The 20197-nt window shown below is 41.7% G+C and overlaps 1 protein-coding gene across 1 annotated transcript; it reads right to left on the reverse strand.

Annotated features, from left to right (window-relative positions):
- Positions 1-10: 10 nt before the first annotated feature.
- tdrd7b (tudor domain containing 7 b) lies at positions 11-19279 on the reverse strand. Its single transcript, XM_069159224.1, has 20 exons — positions 19211-19279; positions 17575-17781; positions 16905-17049; positions 13211-13418; positions 11284-11366; positions 9816-10024; positions 9074-9442; positions 8684-8994; positions 8402-8594; positions 8202-8313; positions 7913-8115; positions 7542-7676; positions 5451-5534; positions 4767-4901; positions 4485-4595; positions 4110-4258; positions 3562-3983; positions 3261-3444; positions 2888-3048; positions 11-2635 (listed from the first exon to the last, which is right to left on the reverse strand). The coding sequence occupies exons 2-20, from the start codon at positions 17779-17781 to the stop codon at positions 2397-2399; spliced, it is 3660 nt and encodes a 1219-aa protein (XP_069015325.1). The 5' UTR covers positions 19211-19279; the 3' UTR covers positions 11-2396.
- Positions 19280-20197: the final 918 nt, after the last annotated feature.

Consider the following 20197-nt stretch of genomic DNA (forward strand, 5'->3'; position numbering starts at 1 on the left):
CACGTTTACCTCTCAAACAAGACTTTATTCCAAAAACATCTATTACCCACAAGTCGTTGTTAACAAAATGAAAATTATATTGTGTGTATCGTCGTGAGGACAATATAAGTTAAATATAAATAAAATAATGTCATCTGTTGTTAACAACAATGAGCTTTGTCGGGTCCACTGGGTTTAAAGTTGGACATCCAGAACAACAGTGTCGATGTGTCAGAAAAAAAAAAAAAAGAATCACATTTCAGAATCCAAATCCCATATCAGGCCAACATCTGATGGCGGCACTGAAATCAACCGTAAGCAGAACTTATCTCCTACTTAAAAACCAACAGGCTTAATACTACTGGTAACTTCATCTGTTATCTTATTATCATGACATCAAACTAAATGTTCACACAGTTCAGGAAGATCTGCAACATGCAGCACAAGTAATCCGCCCAAATCAGAGTCGTCTCGTTGTCAGGCAAGAAATCACCTAAAAAGTAAAAAGCCACACTGGAATCAGTGTTTCACATGTGGGGAGGGGATGGATGAGGCACCAACATCACAGGAGTCAGGATCTGGGCTTTAAAACATGCATTTTCAGTCATATCAGTCCCTCCAGGAAATCTTGTGATCGCAGTAATTAATGCAAATGCAACAAATCTCCGCCATAAATGGGGGGGGATCTTGAAACTTTGCAGTAATTGTTTGCGCAATAAATATTCTCCATAGGATGTTCTGCAGAAGGTATTACAGCACAAAGTAAACATTTACAAACCAAAGGTATTTTATCAACATACATAACTTTCACAGCAAAGAAGGCTCTTCAACTTCTCCTCTCATCATCAAAACAAACCACATGCTGGTTGACAGGAAAAGGCAGGAAGTGACGGGGTTTCTGGGAAATGTGGTTTTCTCATGAGAATTACACTTCCAACTGTCACACTTCCCTGCGTCACTCTCATCATACAGCACGTGTTAAATGACATGATGTTTCATACAGCCGTGTAAAAGATTTCACTTAATTTTTGTGCATACAGCATGTGTTGAAATATGATTTAAAAAGCATTTAAAGCACTTATTTTGACAGAATCTGTAGGCTTTGTATTCTTTTTTTGTTGTTGTTGTCACTTTTAAAGACTCATGAATTATTTTATAACGTTGAGCTAATGGTTCTTTAACTTTACAGAATGAAAAAAGATGAGGCCTAACATATTTACAGTTATATCTGTGATGTGCAGAATCATAGGAAGTGATTACATATCACTTCCTAAAAAAAAGATGGTGGAAATTTGAGCATTTTTGATTGCAAAAATCAACCAAAAAAACCTCTGAAATCCTGGAGGAACTGTGATATGTAAGATTTGTGTTCTTTAAAAAAAAAAAAAAAAGAATTCTTTTAATCACAACTTGTCACGATGTAACTTTGATGCAGTTGGCCAACCTTCAATTCGATGTTTTGGTTAAATGTAAAATGTAAATGCAGGATGTACCAGTAAAAACAACTGACGGGATAAACAAACAAAAAAAAAACATCTGACTGACACGGTAGTCAAAGTTCATAACCCCTCACCAAAACCCTGTTACAAAATTGAAAACACTCGAACACCAGGTGGGTACATTTTGAATTCTGTCGTTTGAGTTTGAATAAATCTATCGTAATAAATCGTCCTAAAACTTTGCCGAAACTACCTCCCGGTCCCTCGACAGCACTTCCTTCCCATTTAACTCGCAGACCATTTCTCCTTTAGGGGAATATTTTCTCGAACTTCTGTAAACTTGGCGACAATGAGAAATACCATCCGAAAAGCAGACTTTGTAAACAAATGCCTAAGTCGTACTTGCATATGAAAACTATCCCGAGTTCAGTTGTACACACTTTGCGTGGTGCTCACATTAGCAGGGTTGAGGGGATTAGGGCTTTCCCAGGATGACACACAAGGTACTTTAAGATGCTGCTTTGGATTAAAGCCCACACTGAATGGTGTAAGAATGCATGTTGTATCATTTCCACAGCTTTGTGTGACTATTATGCATCGATTTAAAAAAAAAAAAAAAATTGTACCGTACGTGTGTCTGTAGCAGGTATGGACTTGACCACATCATGAATGGGCTTATTGTCCAACAGTCACACTGCAGGAACTCAAATCACATCACAGCATCCTTCAATGTACAGCCCATACCACAACAGTGCTTACTACCTTCACCTCTTTAAGTCAATGCCAGTCCCTACGTGCTATCAAACCTCTCAATTTCCCTTCCTCCCGTGACTTCTCCAACTTCTTCCACTCCTTTCTTCTTCCAGTCCCTCTAAATGGTAGATAGATAAAGATGGATACGCTTCTTCTATTTGGCCTATCCACAACTCACTGTGTCTTCATCGAGCGACGGGACAACTGCTTGGCTAGCGAGACCTCTCAGCGACCTTCTATCGTCGACAGCTCGTTGGTCAGCTCATCAGCAAACTCAGCCATGATGTCATGCACCCAGATGTCCCTTTCTTCCAGCGAGGTGTCGACCAGAAAGACCGTCAGCTTCCTGTCCCACGGCAGACTGGCTTCCTGTACGGCCTCCAGCTGGGCCACCAGGGGCTTCTTCTCCACGTGGTTCCTGAAAACGATGGAGGCCTCCTCCGACCACTGCCTCGGCTTCACTCCTGTGGGTGGGGGCAGAAGAACCAGTGAAGATCACTTTGACATTAAATGATACAAAAACAGATAGTCTAAACATAATTGAAATATCGGGTAGGCATTGGACACAGGAGCAACTTATAAAAACAAATGTGTCACTACTGCAGGTTTAGATTGGATTAAGTTCATCTTAAAACTGAATAGCAGGTGAACTGAATAGCGTGTGGTTGTGGCAGTAGTATTAGTAGAGGCTCTATATGAACCTCCAGTCGACTGACCAGCCAGCTGAGCGGTGATCCCCTGGAACGGCAGCTGTCTGAACTCTTTGATCAGAGGCTTGAGCTGCGTGCAGCTGACCAGCTCGTGTTTCCCGTAGTCCAACTCGTACACGGACACCAACCCATTGGTCAGAACTCCCTTCACTAACACGCGATGCCAGCTGATCAGTAGATGGAGGAAAAGAAGACGTAATTAGGCAGAGCACAACGGCTCCCATTCAGCTTTTTACCCATGACGCAACTCAGAAGAAAGATTATCACCAACTGAAATCAGGGTCGCAAATTATAGTTATGTATTAACTAGGGATCAAGGTTTTAACAACATATTTTGATACAAATTTTAGTTAATGAAATAAAATGATTGCTAACTCACTTGTTCTCCACTTTGGCGGCGTATATGTGATTCTTCTCTATGCTGAGTGGTTTCTCCTCAGTTTTATTGTAGTAGAGTATCATCTCTCCCATCAGCACCACCAGTTTATACATGTCTCTCCAGGGCTGCAGCACAAAGTGGCCTGGATGGCATGCCACTGATACATATACATCCATGTTGTTTCCTACGAGTACAAGTTTAAACCCCTTAAATGAGATGAGACTCCGGCAGTACAGCATTCATATTCAGTATATATGGGATTGATTTAAAAAAAAAAAAAAGAAAAAAAAAAAAAAAGCACCTGCTGGGGGCAGCTCGAGTAATGGTGCCAGCTGGAGAGGGGATGGTGGTGTTTTTGGTGGGCTGGTGGTGGGCGAGTTTCCTCCTCCTCCACCTGTACTTCCGGCTCCTTCTCCTCCTCCCCCTGTACTTCCGGCTCCTTCTCCCCCTGTACTTCCGGCTCCTTTTCCTCCTCCCTCTGTACTTCCGGCTCCTTCTCCTCCTCCCCCTGTACTTCCGGCTCCTTCTCCTCCCCCTGTACTTCCGGCTGCTCCTCTTCCGCCCCCTGTACTTCCGGCTCCTTCTCCTCCACCTTTTGGTCCTGACAGAGCCCTCCTGAGATGAGGCTTGGCTGGGACAGAAGTGAATGTTGGAATGCCGTTGAAGGAGTCACTGGGACTGGAGGTCTTGGGGGATAAAGTGGCTGTGGAGATCTTGGTGGGGCTGCAAAGTTAAAATCAATTAGACATTTTAATTTTTAACTGAACAGTTTTAATTGATTACTACAAACAGAAAATACGACATTATGATATTAGCCAGAGAGAGAACAGGTGAATAAGCAGCAGAAACCTGTGGCTTGTCAGAAAGACATCTGGTTGTTGTTTAAACAGGTCAGACTGGGCCATCTGATGGTTGAGGCTGCAGCCTGGGTCGTGGAAGTTCTTATCGGTGAACAAGTGGACGTAGATACAGCGCTTGGTTTCATCTACCTTGGCAACCTTTGGGGGTCAGGATGCCGAAGTGTGTGTGTGTGGAGGTAAATGAAAAAGAAAAACAGAGGGTGTTTTCAAGGAGGTCTTTGCAACCCTGGACCAACCAGGGTATAATGTCAGTATTTCTACAACAAATCATCATGATTAGCTCCATCTGTTTGTTGACAGTTGACATGACTGAGGTCAAAACACCTGAAGATGACATGTTTAAATAGGGCAGGAGGACATTTACCTTCATGCTGCAGTCAGTGGTGTTGAGCACTTTCTCTCGAAGCCACTGGACAGCATCTGGAGTCCATGATCCAACACTGACGGCCAGGTCAGCGAGACAGCACTTCACAGCCTAAACACGGGTTGGTACATGATGTCATTTTCAGACATGGTGTGCACTGTGCATCCACATCTTTACAGATACAGTATGAATGAGACTATGTGGTCACCATGTGTGGCCCTTTTCCCTTGTTTCCCTCAACTGTTTTTGTATTGTCTGTCCATCAAAGACATAGACGCTGACCTGTGGTGGGATGGCCATCAGGTCACGGAGGAACGGCGGGGGGATCTCTCTCAGCTCAATCACCTCTACTGAAGCCTGGACACCCACATCAATGAACAGGATGTCCAACACTCTGCTGCCATGCAGGTTGGTGATCTAAAGACAGAAACATAGACAAGGGAGCTAAAAAAAACAAAAAACAACCAACAACAACAAAGCCTACATAAACACAGCAGTCAACAAAATAAATAAAATATTTCAAGTGGTATATGGATGTTATTAGTGTGGATGTTATTATTATATAGAGAATATTTGCTGTTGTTTTATTTCTGCTATAACTGTGAAACAAGACTACTGTAATCTGTAGATCTCGCATTTAAAAAGGAGCCATTTCCATAAAATCTGAATCATGAATGACTTTGTAGTGTTGTTGATCAACAGTCAAATGATTAAACTGCCAGGCAGTGAGAGGATATGATAGTTGTGGAGGCCCGATGATGGCTAGAGAGATATTAGTGGGTATCTGATAATTCTACAGTGTTTTGGGTGGTGATACGTTTGTCAGGTCTCTCTTTTTGATCTAAACTCACGGAGGAAGCCACACCTAATACTTGGGTTCAATCGTGACTTTATTCCTTTTGTCAATCATTTCTGAATTTGTTTAATAATTCACAGTCTTTACTGCAGGGAACAGTTTCATTTTACCTCGACACGGGACCATTTCCCTTTGTAGCGAGCCAGACATCCTTTCCCACAAAACGGTCTGGATACCAGGAACTCTGAAGTTACCTGGAACAGAATAGTTTTCATTAACCTGTGTAATTAAAACAAAACAAAGTTGTCATCATTGTTAAATTTGACTGTACTTCCTTTGAGGGTGCATGTGTAGCTGTTGATTTATGGCTGCAATAGAAATGATGCTGTCAAAGCGCACTGTTCGACCCAAACCGCTGCAGGTGTACAAGGTGCATGGATTAGGGCTTTAGATTTGTGGTTATTGTTGTTTAAGGGAGTACAGTTGACTCATAACACCAAAGTTTACAACACTAGCAGAGGCAGTTAAGAAAAAAAACATAAATCTTGCTGATCTCCGCTTTTGATTGCCGAACTGAATATTAAACTACAAAAGTTATTCTGAGATTTTTGTCTGTGTGAAACTACTTCAGGCATGAAAATGTTTTCCTATGTGCTTAAATTGTTTGCTGCATTTTTAATTTTAAAAAATCTTGCAAGAAGTCACTAGCCTTAGTACAAACCATTGGCAGACTCCACACTGTGTTAACACTGACGTAAAGTGCTAATGAGCTACAACTGCAAGCTATAAAGGACAGCAGAGGCGCACCTAGAAAAGCATCAGATCCACTGTGCTGCTGACAGATTAAGTTTGGCAATGTCTTAACTCCAGATTATCAACCTAATCTCAATCTGTTCACAACAACGCTGGAGAGAAACAACACAGCACCATATTCATGAATAGGCTTTAGAGACGATTGTGTGTGCGTGTTTACTTGCTCCACTCACTCCTTGTTAATATTGGGTTCAACTAAACATTCTGGGGTGAACACATTTAGTGAAATGACTCAAATGAACATTCAAACACGCAGGGAAGGTTTGTATTTCTTCTCTTATCTTTTCTGGCTTGGAATCTGCAACACATTTGTGTGAACCAGTCAGGAATAATAATTTCATTTCACTGAATGTATATAAACAGACCTATGCTTAGACAAATGCCTGAGAAAAAAGTGAAATATTAAGCTCCACAAAACTAGAAAAATGAGCAAATGAAAGACTGAAATAAGTATGAAGTTCTCTGAAGGTGTGTACTGCAGCAGAGATGTAAAGTCTTTGAAGTGCCCAGAAAAACTGAAATTTCCAATACCATTGCACCTAGACAAACTTTTCTGTGGTATCATCACAAGGTCTAAAACGGCAGCAAAACAGACCTTATGGTGAGATTGTCTAATCAAATACTGTTTTATGAATTGGGAAGAGACCTGCAGGTCAACAATGAAATCAGTAACATAAACAAGACTACGGTCAAACAAAGTCCTAAACACCTGTACGCACTGTGCACACATTTTTTTTTATATAAACATCCATTCTTGAAAACAAAATTGTGACAGAATATCCTCAACATTTTTCCGCCGTATCCACTCACTAAAGTTATGGAGCAAACAGTTTTATGGTGGTGTGTTGATCTTACTCGCTCACTTCGTAGACATATGTGCTGCAGAGTAAAATAATTCTGATCGGCCCCAGTGCATATATTTTCCTTGGGCTCCTTCCCTCGCATTGACCAGAATGCCCTCTTCCTTTCTTAATGCTTGAGAATAAAACCACCAAATTGAACGTGACAGATTATTCATGTTAATAAAACGTGCAGTTTTGGAACATTTCAATAAAGACCAATTCAAATAGCTGACATAGACTGTGACTCAAAGGCATCAGTGCACAAGGTGGTATACCTATCACAGTCCACTGTGTGGAGCAATGGTAGACAGCTATTATAGACCTGTATTGATCTGAACTTTAGAAGCACCATCCTGAAACCTTACATGTTTTTCTACATACGAGTTCCTCCATTGTATCTTGTGTATTAGTATATGAATTAAAAATGACAAGATATCAATCATCATGGCGAAGGTCCAATATATTTCATAATTGCATTAATTGCTCCATAATGAATGTAATATGATATTTGGAACAAGGTTGTCGTTGATCTTTTTTGTAGGAAGAGTTTGAACAAAAATAAAAGCGTTTACAGGTCAAAAAAGACCTATGAAGCATGGTGTTTACCTGTAAGTGGAAGTACGCTTCTATATTCTCCAGTATTTCAATCATCTTGGCGAGACCTCTGGAGGGAAGCTGACAGTAGATCGTCCCATCTGAGCAGACGCTGCTGACAGTCACGTTCATATAAGCACTGTTCACCTGAGGAGACGCACACGTAAAAGTTTACTGAGCTAGGTTAGGTAGTTACTTTATTAATCCCCGAGGGGAAATTTTTTCACTACAGCAGCATACAGAAGCAATAAGATAATAATAGAAAAGCAATAAAATAGCAGTAAAAATATTAAATATAAAATGCACAGTATATATCTATACAATATATATACACTGCTGTTTGCAGTACTCGTCCATCAGCATGTACATAAACTTTTCTGTACCTGTAGCGGACTTGCCAGCGTCTTGTCCTGCAGGGCTTTCATGCAGGCAGCATTGATGTTGACATCATCATCCTGTGACGTGTCGTACAGGACGACAAGAGGGGTCTGCTTCCTCTCCAGGATTTCAGCCAATAGGATCCTTCCACTCGCCATCGTCTCAAACTTCTTCAGCACTGCGGCCTCCTGACAGAATGGCTCCAGGCCTGGACACAGAGATATGCATAAACTATCACAAAAATATGTCTTTTATTTTATTATCTTGATGCCCAATGATTCAATTCAGACTCACCTGCGAGTTTACATTTGGTCGCCTGGAAAGGAAGTTTGAAAAACTTCTCGTGCAGCTCGAACACTTTGGTCTTGCTGATCACCTCTGAGAAGCCATGATCCACATAGTACACCTACAGAGCCGAAAACAAAGACCGCAGGGATAACTCAAATGTCCTTTCATCGCTCGTCTTTGGTCATTTCCTGTTTCTGACCTCTCACCTTGACCTTGTCAGTCATGACCTCACAGACTTGTGCCCTCAGAATCTCCTCCTCCTCCTCAGCCCTGACTGCAACAAGCTGGCCTGAGGATGGAGATGACAGAGGAGTTGGGCTGCTTTGGTCCAAACCGTAAAACTCCCTCATTTCATCCTCCATGGACTCCTGGGCCTGGGAGTAACCCTCACCGATGTACCTGAGAGAGGAGGAGAGGCGGGCAGTCAGAGAGTTATGATATCTGTCAGGTCTTTGCAGCACATTCACACACACACAGATCTCTCCTACCTGAGTATCACTCCGTTCGTATTGGTGGCCTCCACCACCAGCACAGAGGGGTACTCCTCTTTGGGGATCTGCAGAGAAGGCACTGCCTGGCTGCTGAGCCTCCTCCCCAGCTCTTTCCTCACCCTCAGCTGCTCCTCCTCACTGGCCGAGGAGTTCCTCCTACTGTAGTTCTCGTCCTCTCCTCCACCACCTCCCGTGCTGCTCCTCCTGTACAGGATGGCCCTCTTCGGGTTGTCCGGCATCGGGTAGTCGATGGTGCAGATGTCGGAGAGGAGGTGAAGGTTCTCCAGGACATGTCCGGGCAGTTTGGTCTTGTAAATGAATAGAATCAAAATAATATCATCAAGGACATCTGACATGTGTATGATGGTGTGTCAAAGTGTTACTGACTTTGTAGGTGTCCTGGAAGAGCTTGGGCAGTGCATGGGCCCACAGGCCATTGGAGTACTTCAACAGCAGCTCCTCCAGTTTTTGCTTCAGGTCGGGGCTGAGGGTTGCAGGGGAGGAAGGGGGGCTGGGTGACGAGGAGGACGACAGAGGAGACTGAGGAGATTGAGAGCCAGAGCGAGTCAGGTGAGCGCTGGGGGGTTTCTGTTGTGCAGGGGATTGTAAAGGTTTGTCTGCTGGGGTGTTTGAAGTGGGGACGGGGGCAGCGGTGGAGTTTGGGTTGAGGATGGGTGAAGGGGAGGGTGTGGTGGTCTGGTCTTTGATGGGGTAGAGAATCAGCTCTGATGGGCTGCTGCCGCAGGTTTTCTCTACCTAGAAAATAAACATTGGAAAGACTTATTTTAAAAACATTTTGTCGGCAATAACGAGTGAACACAATGAGAAATCCATGTTGTTAGTGTCAGAATTTATATTAAATTGTTGCGAAAGGAATAGTTTCACATTTTGAGAAACACACTAATTTACTTAATTATGGTTAGCTAAACTCACCACAAAAACTTTAAGCAGCAGCAAACAGCTGGCCTGGCCATGTGCAAAGATGAAAAAAAAATCTCCTTGCAACCTCTCTGAAGCTCAGTTATTTAATGCAATAAACTGGAATAATTTGCCGGTTTTGGATTATTCTTTAAACAGAAACCCTTTTTTAAATATCAAAGTATGACAAATAAATACTCGGCGTACATACCGTGCATATGTGTGTCCAAGTCTCCAGGTCTTTGAAGGCCTCAGTGGGCAGGTCCTGGCTGTACAGCTCTTTGTAGATCTGAGGCAGTTTTGACACCCAGAAGCCATTACTGTACTTCTCCAAGATCTCCCTGATGTGACCCTGGACCTGCTGAGTGTTGTACGGCTTTCCTTTCCCCGAACTAAAGCTCTCATTCAGATTCAAGGGTGCTGGAAGATTGGAGAAAATAAGAGATTACACACACACGGCGGCCAGAACTCCTTCTGCAGCATTAATCTTCTCGCCCTGGAATTGTTAGATTGCATGACTTTCCCCAAAGACAGAAAAGTGGTTGATTTGAATCAAAAGAAGGAAAGACAGAAAGAGATGGAAGAACAATGGTAAAAAAAAAAACAGTGCCGTGAGAAAGTATTCAACCTCCTACTGATTTATTCTATTCTTGTGTGTATCAGATACCGAACTGTCTCAGATCTTCCAAATAAATTTAACATAGAACACCCAGAGCAAATACAAAATACAAGTTTTCACTGTATTTTTACAACCAAAGTTCTGTTTCATTTTGCTGTTGGATTTGTCTTTTGATGAACTGCAACATGTCGTAAGGTTCAAATAAACTAGATGAGAAGACAAGGAAAAAAAAAAAACAGAAGTAAACAGAATATCTGACCTTCAGGCATTTTTCTTTAACAAAACTTTAACTGTTAAAGTGGTCAAACCATCAAACAGGACGTTTTGGAATGTAATTACTTTCAGCATTCATCTAAATATAGATATCTAAAATGGTTATTGTCAAAGCTTAATTTAGCTACACAAATTAATTCATAGAATAACAGTAATCAAATAATTTCAAATCATCAAAGTGAGCCTTGTTTTTCCAGGATCTCACATTAATATGATTGCTTCTTAGTCAGGGCTGTCTCTTTAGATTAGGAGGCACAGTTGGTGTCAATGCTTAAACAGTCTTCTGTCTGTAGGAGTCTGAAACAAACATGGCAGAAACAGCTGAGGCCCTTAACATGCAATACAGTTTATTACGGGCCAGTGCTTTTCTCCAGGCTGTACTGGCCTTCTTCCAAAACAAGCAGCAAGATGCCAAACCTATCCATGGTAAGTGTAAGTAAAGGCTTTGAAGACACGGAGTAAAAAGGGGGGGGAGGATGATACAAACAGCTGGAGCGGATAACACATACACCTCATGTCTGCAGGTACTTCAGAGACAGAACCAACTGAGATGGGTTACTATTTCTTTTGAACATAAGAAAACCATGATGATGACACGATTTGATACTTTAGAAAACACAGCATGACACTGGAAAACTGCCCCTTAATAAATTGAGTCTTAAATTGAATTGTCTTTACAGAAGCTGGTAGTAATTTGGCTCTTGCAAACCTTTCTGCTGATTTAGAGGACAAGACGCTTCCACAAAATTTATATTTAGCGTAATAAAAAGCAACCTGTCCTACTTACGACCGGTCTGTTGGGGGTTTCTGGAAAGGTGAGCGTGCACCTCCTTCTGAAACCGTGACGGGAGGGTCATCCTCTTGTCTGGCCTGGACACGAGAGAACAGAACAGGGAAGAGAATGATTCTCTATGGGATGTACAACCAAAAGAGAAAGAAACTGGTGAAAACAGACTGGGAAGCTAATTTTCTCTTTGTTGTTCAGAATCTTCAACTCCTGTGTCACACTTTCATCTTTGAGTAAAGCTGAAATCATTCAATTTGGGCTTGAAGTAATCATTTCAAGGTTTCAATACACAATCTATTGCTGAATGAGGTAACACAATGGGGATTGACTGACATTCTGGGGAGAAATGTCACGTGGTACACATTTAGTGACGCGTTGTCCATCACCCAGCAGTGATTGCTGCGCCAGAGCTAAGGAAGAGTTAACACAACGAGCCTGCCTTTCAACTCGCTTTTCAACTGCCAACTGACTGCTGTCACCCAGGCGACACGGTTTGGATCTAAAAGTCTAAAAACACAGCTGCAATTACTGCTTATCGCCATGGGTGCCGCCAAAGACAATAAAAAGGACATCTTGACTATCATAACTTTAAGTTTTAAGGCTTGGATTCGTCTGTGATAACGACCCATTCATCTTGAGATACTGAGGACTGCATTGCACTGTACTGTATGTACTTTACTATTTACTAACTAGGTTTTACGTAGATTATATCAAAGATGATATTAAACTGGGATGTCTCATTTTGTTTGCTGAATTTACCACACACACACACACACACGATGATGCCCTATGGAAGATCTAGAGGGATACAGAGAGATGTGCTGATTCACTCTGTGTCGGTTTAGAAACGTTAATCTACCAGAGAAAAGAAGAGGGATTAAAGAGGGCTCACGTCCCCCCTCTCTGGGCTCGTGTCCCCTGCCAACACACCAGGCTTCCCACCCTGTTGCCCCATTGTGCTGCGGAGGGCCAGCGGCACACTGGACACCCGTAGTGACACAGACAGAGGACTGATGTCAGTTGTTTTCACAGTGGACGGATGAACACAGCAGTGGATGGATGGATGGAAGTGGGAGTGAATTAATCTTGATTCATTGTTTCGGCAACGCAAACAGATTATATCGAGCAAAGTTTGCTTCTCTAATAACAATGATTCAGATATTTAACTTAGTTAGGGTCATAGTGAATGACGGTAGTATTATTGAAGACTACTGGAATGATAACCGAGTTTTTCAAATTTATTTGCATCAATAACAAGCAAAAAGAAAGAGGTAAAAAGAGGAAGACAGAAAGTGAGGGGAGGACAGATACAGACAGAGAAAGAACCAGAACAATCTGGAGAGCACATCATCAGTCCAGTGCTGAATAAGCAGCAACAGGGAGGCAGTCTGAACTCAGAAACCAATCAGAGTTCAACCAGGCTCCCATTCACCACAGCCTATTCTGATTCAGCTCAGACCACACAGGTGGGGGTGGGGTGGGAAAGAAAGAAAGAGAAAAAAGAAAGAAAGAGAAAAAAGAAAGAAAGAGAAAAAAGAAAGAAAGAAAGAAAGAAAAAGAAAGAAAGAAAAAGATTATTTAACCACTCCAAAGTTGTCCCTTTATCTTGAGTAATTCAGAACGCATGTTGCACTAACACAGTTAATCTGTCTCTTCTGAGCCCAGTGGTCAGGTGTACATTCCTCTGCTTGGATTTCTGAATTCTGGCTGGTGAATTGATTTCCACATATAATTGGGCTACAAAATCCCACCAACATGTAGAGGCAGAGTTTAAGTCTTGGGATGTGCCCTGAAGTCGGTCTGTTTATGGTAAAAACCTGTTGAAATTCATAACCTAATTTTAAAAGAAAGGTCACATCGATGCATCACTCTATTAAACCGTCCTTCTGTATCTATTTACTTATTCTCATCTACTTCCTTCACTCACTTGTCTGCAGCAGGGTTCCCTTTCCTGTTGGGCGTGTTCACATTGGACATCTTGCTCGGATGCCCCCCGGTCTTCCCCTCTGACTGGCCATCCTTTATGTCCCTGGCCTGTCTGAAGTCTCCATGTCCAGGCCCACGGCCAGCCCCTCCTCCTCTACCTCCGCCTCGCCCGCGGTGGTTCGGCTGCCTCAGAGAGGTTTGTGGTTTGGCTGTGGAAAGAGAGGAAATGAGAAAAAGAAACTATGAACTTAAAGTATACACACACACACACACACACACACACAACTTGACTCAGCTGAACTTGATGCTGAGACAGGACAATGTGTCTGTCTGGAGGGCACAATGTCACAGATTGTTCGACGTCTGCAGATGTCACAGCTCGACTCAGCGAGCCATCGAGCAGCAGAACAACACAGAAAAACGACAGAGTTGAGAAACTTGTCCTGTGCCTACATATTAGATTTGACAAGTTTAATTTCCCATCTGGATTCAGTAAAAAGAAGGTAAAAGAAATACACCTTGGATGTTGCGATTTAAATGGGGTGATAGACACCACTCACATTTATACTGTTATAGAGATAGAGCTATCTCTAGAGGATTTGGTTAGCTTAGCATTTGCATAAAGTGTGGCAAAACCACAACTTGCTATTTTTACATTGCTGTGTAAAGCAACCAAGATTCAACATGTATACTTCTGAGCTTTAAAGCTGCAGCTTTGTGCTAAGCTAATTGATATCTGGCTCTGGTTTGACAATTAATGCATAGACATGAAAGACAAATGGTGTATTTCCCCAGTTGTTGAACTATTTATTTTAAATCTTATAAAAAAATAGTAATATAATTTATACATGTAATACAAAATAAATGTTCAAAATGGGCCTGATTGCTGTCAAAAGCTGAGGGGACAGACATTATTTTTTTTAACCACACAGTTGAGGAGATATATTTGTTGTTCTATATATATTTCCAGTTTAAGGCTGCTTGTATTACAACTAGCTATAATAGAAAAAAAAAAGTACACGTATCAAAAAGTAACGGGATTACTCTAATATCATTACCCAGCAACTGTAATCCATCATGGTCACTCTAGTGTATATTCAGGAGAAAGGCCAAAAGTCAACAGGCCAATCATCCCAACACAGCACAAACTAGGCCAATCCCCTTGAAGTTACATCATCCACGCACAACATGACATCACATTTCTGCTACATGACATCACCGGCAGACCTTGTTGTGCATAACCTTTAGTCATTTCCACTCCCACACTCGGTCTTTTCAGTTCCTCCTCCCACAGTCTCTTTTTTTTTTTTATCTTCACCCTTTTTTCTCAGTCTCTTTTTTTTTTTTTTTCCCCCTCAGTGAGATCTAGAACTTTCCCCCGCTTCCTCGCTCAATCTCCACAACAAAACACAACAAGCAGCTTCATCAGACGACGTCTTCAGAAGTCATCGATAGGCTTTTCCCGCTTCTAACCTTTTCTCATTGCGAACGCCGTATGAGCGGCTGACAGCCAGTCAACTAATAAACCAATCAATTAATCAACAAATCTTGCAGCCACCCACACACATTACAGAAACTCAGGGCACAAGCTTAAAACCACAAATATAGGCAATGACAAACACACACACACTAAGAGCAGACGCCGCATCACCTCACCAGCATGGACACACAGTCCCTGGTCTGTCTGAGCCTGAATATCAATAACCGGCGGTGAGGAGAGAATGAGCGAGTGTGGGGGAGAGAGAGAGATGGGAGGTTGATTTGTGAATCAGCTTCTCTTCGCTTGCAGCGGAGTCTCAGCCACCACAGGCTGTGTGTGCCTCAAATCTCAAAACCCCACTCTTCCTCTCTCTCTCTTTCTGACTCCCTCCTTCCCTGTCAGCCTCCCTCCCTCCCTCCCTCTCCTTACCATTTCACCATCCCTCTGTCCGTCTTCTGCTCCGACTGTCTCTCTGCCACTCCTCTCTCCTCTGCCCCTCTCTCTCTCTCCCCTCCCTGCGCTACCACCTCCCACTTCCTCCTCCGACTCTCACCATATTCTGCAGCATCACAGTCTAGCAGAAGCGTATGCACCGCTAACAGAGGAGGAAAAGACATCTGTGTACGTGTTTGCAGGTATAGTTTTATGAGAGGGTAGCACAAATGAAATGAAAAGGATGAATTAAGGTTCAGAAATGTGTGTGGGTAAACAGTAAGAGTGCATGTGTGTGTGTACTTTTTACACCTGCTGCACCTGTGCAGCCTGAACATTGTTTATGTATCTGTTTGAACATGTGAGATATTGCTCGTGCCTATAGGCGACCATTAGAAGAGGCCAGTCATTCTTCCACAACCCGTCATGCTGCTCCACACAAAGCATTTGCTAATGTTGCATTGTCACAGTACCGGACCCCAGTTCTGTTTCTCTCGTGCTGCGGCACTGCTGCACTGCACAGACGAGTCTGGAAATATCCAAGGAATGAAGTGTACACGTATACGAGCGTGTTTTGTTGTGTGTAAATGTGTTAAGTGAGGGTGTAATAAAAATTTTTTAAAAAAAAACAGCAAAAGAGTAAAGAATTAGTACACAAGGGACAAAAAGCAAAACAGCTCTGTCAGCATCAACATGCAGACAGTCGGGACGCTGCACAGCAGAAACATACGGCCAGTGGACCACCTGCCAAATCCACGTCTTTGGTTGATTCTAAGAAAAGCACTTCGCTTCAAATCTTCGGTGCATTTTGGAGTTTACATTCTGCAAATAGTGATTTTTCGGTTGTTTTATTTTCACATTTCCTTTTTTTTTGCCAATAAAATAATAAATGATACATTATTTTCCAACTAAAATGACAATGTGGAAATCACTTTAAAACAGTACTTAGACCTTTGAGCCAAGAAATAAAAAATCTGGAAAATATGAGAGAACTTTTAACTGATTTAATCAAAAATAACAACAATTTGGTTTGTGGTCACATTTTTGGTGAGGTTGAACACAGTAAATAGATAGAAATGTTGTTTTTTAAGATTTTCATCACAGTGATATCATCACAATGTGTGGCACTTAAAGGCAATTTACCAAATCTAGCGTCACTCTGACATCAATACAGAGCCAAACCGTATAATTCATTGAATGCGAGTCATGCGGTGTTCATATTGATCCCGAAACGGTTTGCATTTCTGCTGCGTTCGCTTTGTTATGCAGCGAAGCAGTCATTTATTCCCATTTGGCATTCGAGTCCTTTATAAACTTGTATTGTTCCATTTCAGTGCTACAATGCACACAATGGTCCAAACACACACAAGACACCCATCATCTTGAAGTGCTACTGTGCTGACCACTGAGCTGCCAGAGTTTTCATGATTGCAACTTAAATCTGACCTTAATTACAAAAAAATACACTTTATTGACTAAAAAGTCAGGCTGTTGTGGGCCTTTGAGAATCAAAAGTACAACTACTTTCAAAAATCGCCCATTCGTGGGCTTTTAAATTATAATTCAATTTTGCAATATGAATTAGATGTACAGGGATGTACAGAAAAACTAAGTTGACCCTTGGATTTAAGAAATGGTCAAATCTCTTTTGTTTAGATGTATATCAAACAAGTACTTCTATTTATCAGACACACACACACACATACATATATATAAGGATATAAATATATTTATAGAGAAGTCTAAGATTTAGAAACACCAATTTAGCTATATAATCTCTTACCGTTGAGGACAAGTGGAGCGGCAGGTTTGACCCTCATGTGGGTGTTGACTAGGTGGGGTCGGTTTGTTTTCTTGGAGCTCCGCTGACGAGCCACCACCTTGGCTACATGGGTTGTATCGCTGGACCCTGAGGCAAAATAGACCGTCTGGAAAGAGGGAACGCGATAGACACACAAATATATTAGCTCTGTGAGCAGTAAAATATTATCTGATAGAACTTTGAGGATTTTTGGTGTCAACATAGTTTGGACTACAAAAAGCAAACATACCCATTTCTATATGTTGCTGTTCTGCAGACACCGGGGGCGGGATAATGTTGGACACGCGCATAACTCATAAACTATAGCTGTGGTAATATAATTAACATTGTCCATGTGACGGTAACAGCTTTCAAAGTTAAATCTATTAGTTATTCTCGTAGTTTTGGTTGTGACAGGTGAGCACCTTTTTCTAAATATGCATATTGCATTTAGGATGCAGTGTTGTACTGGGTGCTCTGAATTTGATCTAGACTGAGTCCTTTCACCTTGTGTTTTTTTTTTTTTTTTCCTGAAACACCAGACTAGACACAATAAAATTTAAATGCATGTAAAAGTATTGTCTGCTTGAACGTTGTTGTTTTTGTGCAAACTTCCGTCATTCAAATCCATCATACGGCCCGCCACACACACCTCTCCAGTGCGGTTGCGCTCCATGCGGACCACAGTGGGCATGCTGGTCAGCAGTGCGTCCAGGTGGCTGTGTCCCATCTGCTTATGTGGTATCTGCTCCCCAGTCAGCTCCTTATACTCTGACTGCAGACGGGACAGCGACACTCCACTTTTGTTGGCCTGGAGAACGGCCCGCAGCATCTTCTTCACCAACTCCACGTCGGCCATCTGAGAAACAAATGAAAAGAAAAACGAAAATTAAAGAAACAAAATTTACCAAATCAACATGTGCTTTATGACAAACTCATTTTGTTGAAATCATTGAGGCAATTTTTGGTTGCAGACTAAGTGAGCTAATGACGATGCAAACCTATTCAAATAGCCAATCGTCTGCACTTAGACCGAGTTCACCATGTGGGCAAACTGCAGACTGGTTGGGCAAGTTTTTAATTACCTCCTGATCAAACACAGTGTATTTCAATCAGGCTAAATCATTTATACAGAGTACAGCTGCAATTATAAGTATTGGTATTGAATTTTGATGTGAGGATAGTAAGTTTTTTTTTGTTTTTTTTTAGTGAGTCACAATGCTGTTTGATTTCTAGCCAATGTCTACAACCTAAACTAAAACGCAAATCTGTGTCTCATAAGAGAAAAGAGAGCCAACTTTCAATTTCCATTCAAAGTATTGCTCTAGTGAGTCATTTCATAGTTTCATTTCACCTGCCTCAAGATTGGGAACAATCTAGTTCGCGGAGGACGTGGAGACACACCCTCGACAAGCAGCTTTTGCTTTCAGCAGGATACTATCTACAGCACACTCGCACCCTAAAGTGGCGACGTTGTTCAAATGTTAGAAATACACAGGAAAGCAGTCCATCTAATAAAATGTGCACCGAGTTGTATTGCTATTTTTGGAACGACATCCTTATAATGAAACGCAATTTCTCTAGTCAAAGGCTTTAGTTGAAGAATTTTAAACACGCAGGATTTTCGTTCTGATGGTACTGGGATTAAGAAAAGGGTGAAAACAGGTGTGTTAATTAGATTTACCCCCCTGATTGTTTCGGCATTACCACTTGTTGATATGGCCACTTTTTTGTAGCACCGAGGGAAACTATACATGACGTAACGTGTCACACTTCGCTTCCACACCCTCCATCGGGACCAAAACTATTTGCTTCAAGTTCTCGGGCTTTTAAAATTTTTTTTTTTTTTTAATTAATTTTCTGAACAAAACTGCACTTAAATGAATCCGACAGGTAAAAACGACACCGACCGAACGTACCGGACCTGGTGGAGAGTCCATTTAGAAAACGACACCACGCGCAACATCGAGTTAAACCCTCCTGTCACCTCCCGGGCAGCAGCTCGTCAAGTTCACCACGAAACGCTGACAAAACACCGGAAGCACCTAAATCCAACCTTCATAATAAAACGACATATTCGTTGCGAGGCTTTTACTGTAGATATTAGGGAGACAGCGCTTTTATTGTGAAAGTCCTCACCGGAACTACAGTTTTAGTGTCCTGGGACAGCTTAGAAACGTTCGTGCCATCCGAGCCGGGAGTATCAAAAATAAGCAAAATATATCAAATCTTTAACTGGAGTGAGTTTTAAAAAGTCGATATAAGTCAAAGCAACACAAGTATTGTACCTTGTTCTAGTTGGTGAAGTCAGGACTTGGTCCAGTGGCTCGTTAGTGCTGTCACTACCACTGCAGCCGGAGCTCTGTCCCCGGTGTGTCTGCCAGCTGGTCCCGGCACAGCCTCTCCTCCGTCAGCTGATTGGTCGGCTGTGCATTGGCCTCTGGCTAATTATACGTCAATAATGCAAGCAAAAGACAAGAGGACACATCCCCAATTGATCCCAAACGAAACCACCTTTTCTGTATTAATGTGATTGGACTATCCACTTGTTTATTCCACTTATCCACTCAGTTATCGCCTCTATTAAAAGGTGAAAAGTAATTCCTGACAAACCCACACACTCATTCCAATTACTGAATTAGCCTACTGTTGTGTGTTTTTATTTAGTTTAATTTTGTATTTATTTACTGATTAATGGTTTAGGTTGTAACATGACTGACAATTGTGACACGTGTCCATCACAATTTCAATATAACTGACATTATAAAATGCATTGTTTTGTCCAACAGTAACTAAACAGTGCAAGATGAAATTCACAATAATATAAAATTGACAAAAGCTTCAAATTCTCAAACTGGAGAAGCGTTTTCTTAAATCGCAAGACAAATAAAGATAACTCAATAAAATGATTATGGCAAAAAAAAAAAAGAACAAATAAAAGCCTCCCGAATGTAGTGTTTTTGAAGATTTTTGGGTATAAATTCTTGTCAGATAATGAAAACTGAAAAAGAAAAAAGAAAAGAAATAGTCAAAAATTGCAGACAATCCCTTTTATCTGTGCATAACAGTTTTTTTATTGTTTTTATTTGTACTGTACATGTGTTTGGTTTTCAGGAAATTGATGTGTTGAAGTCTGTTTGTATAAACCTTGCCAAAGAGAGGTAACGCCATGCAAAAAGTGGGTTGGTATTTAAAGCTGGGAGGAGCTCTGAGTTTTCGGAGTCAGGTGGAGGTTCATGAGGGTACGCAGCCACCAGGGGCGCTATATCTCACTT

The sequence above is a fragment of the Embiotoca jacksoni genome, unplaced genomic scaffold (genome assembly GCF_022577435.1).
Source record: "Embiotoca jacksoni isolate LCO1_2020_lvr unplaced genomic scaffold, fEmbJac1.0.p SCAF_24, whole genome shotgun sequence".
NCBI lineage: Eukaryota > Metazoa > Chordata > Actinopteri > Embiotocidae > Embiotoca > Embiotoca jacksoni.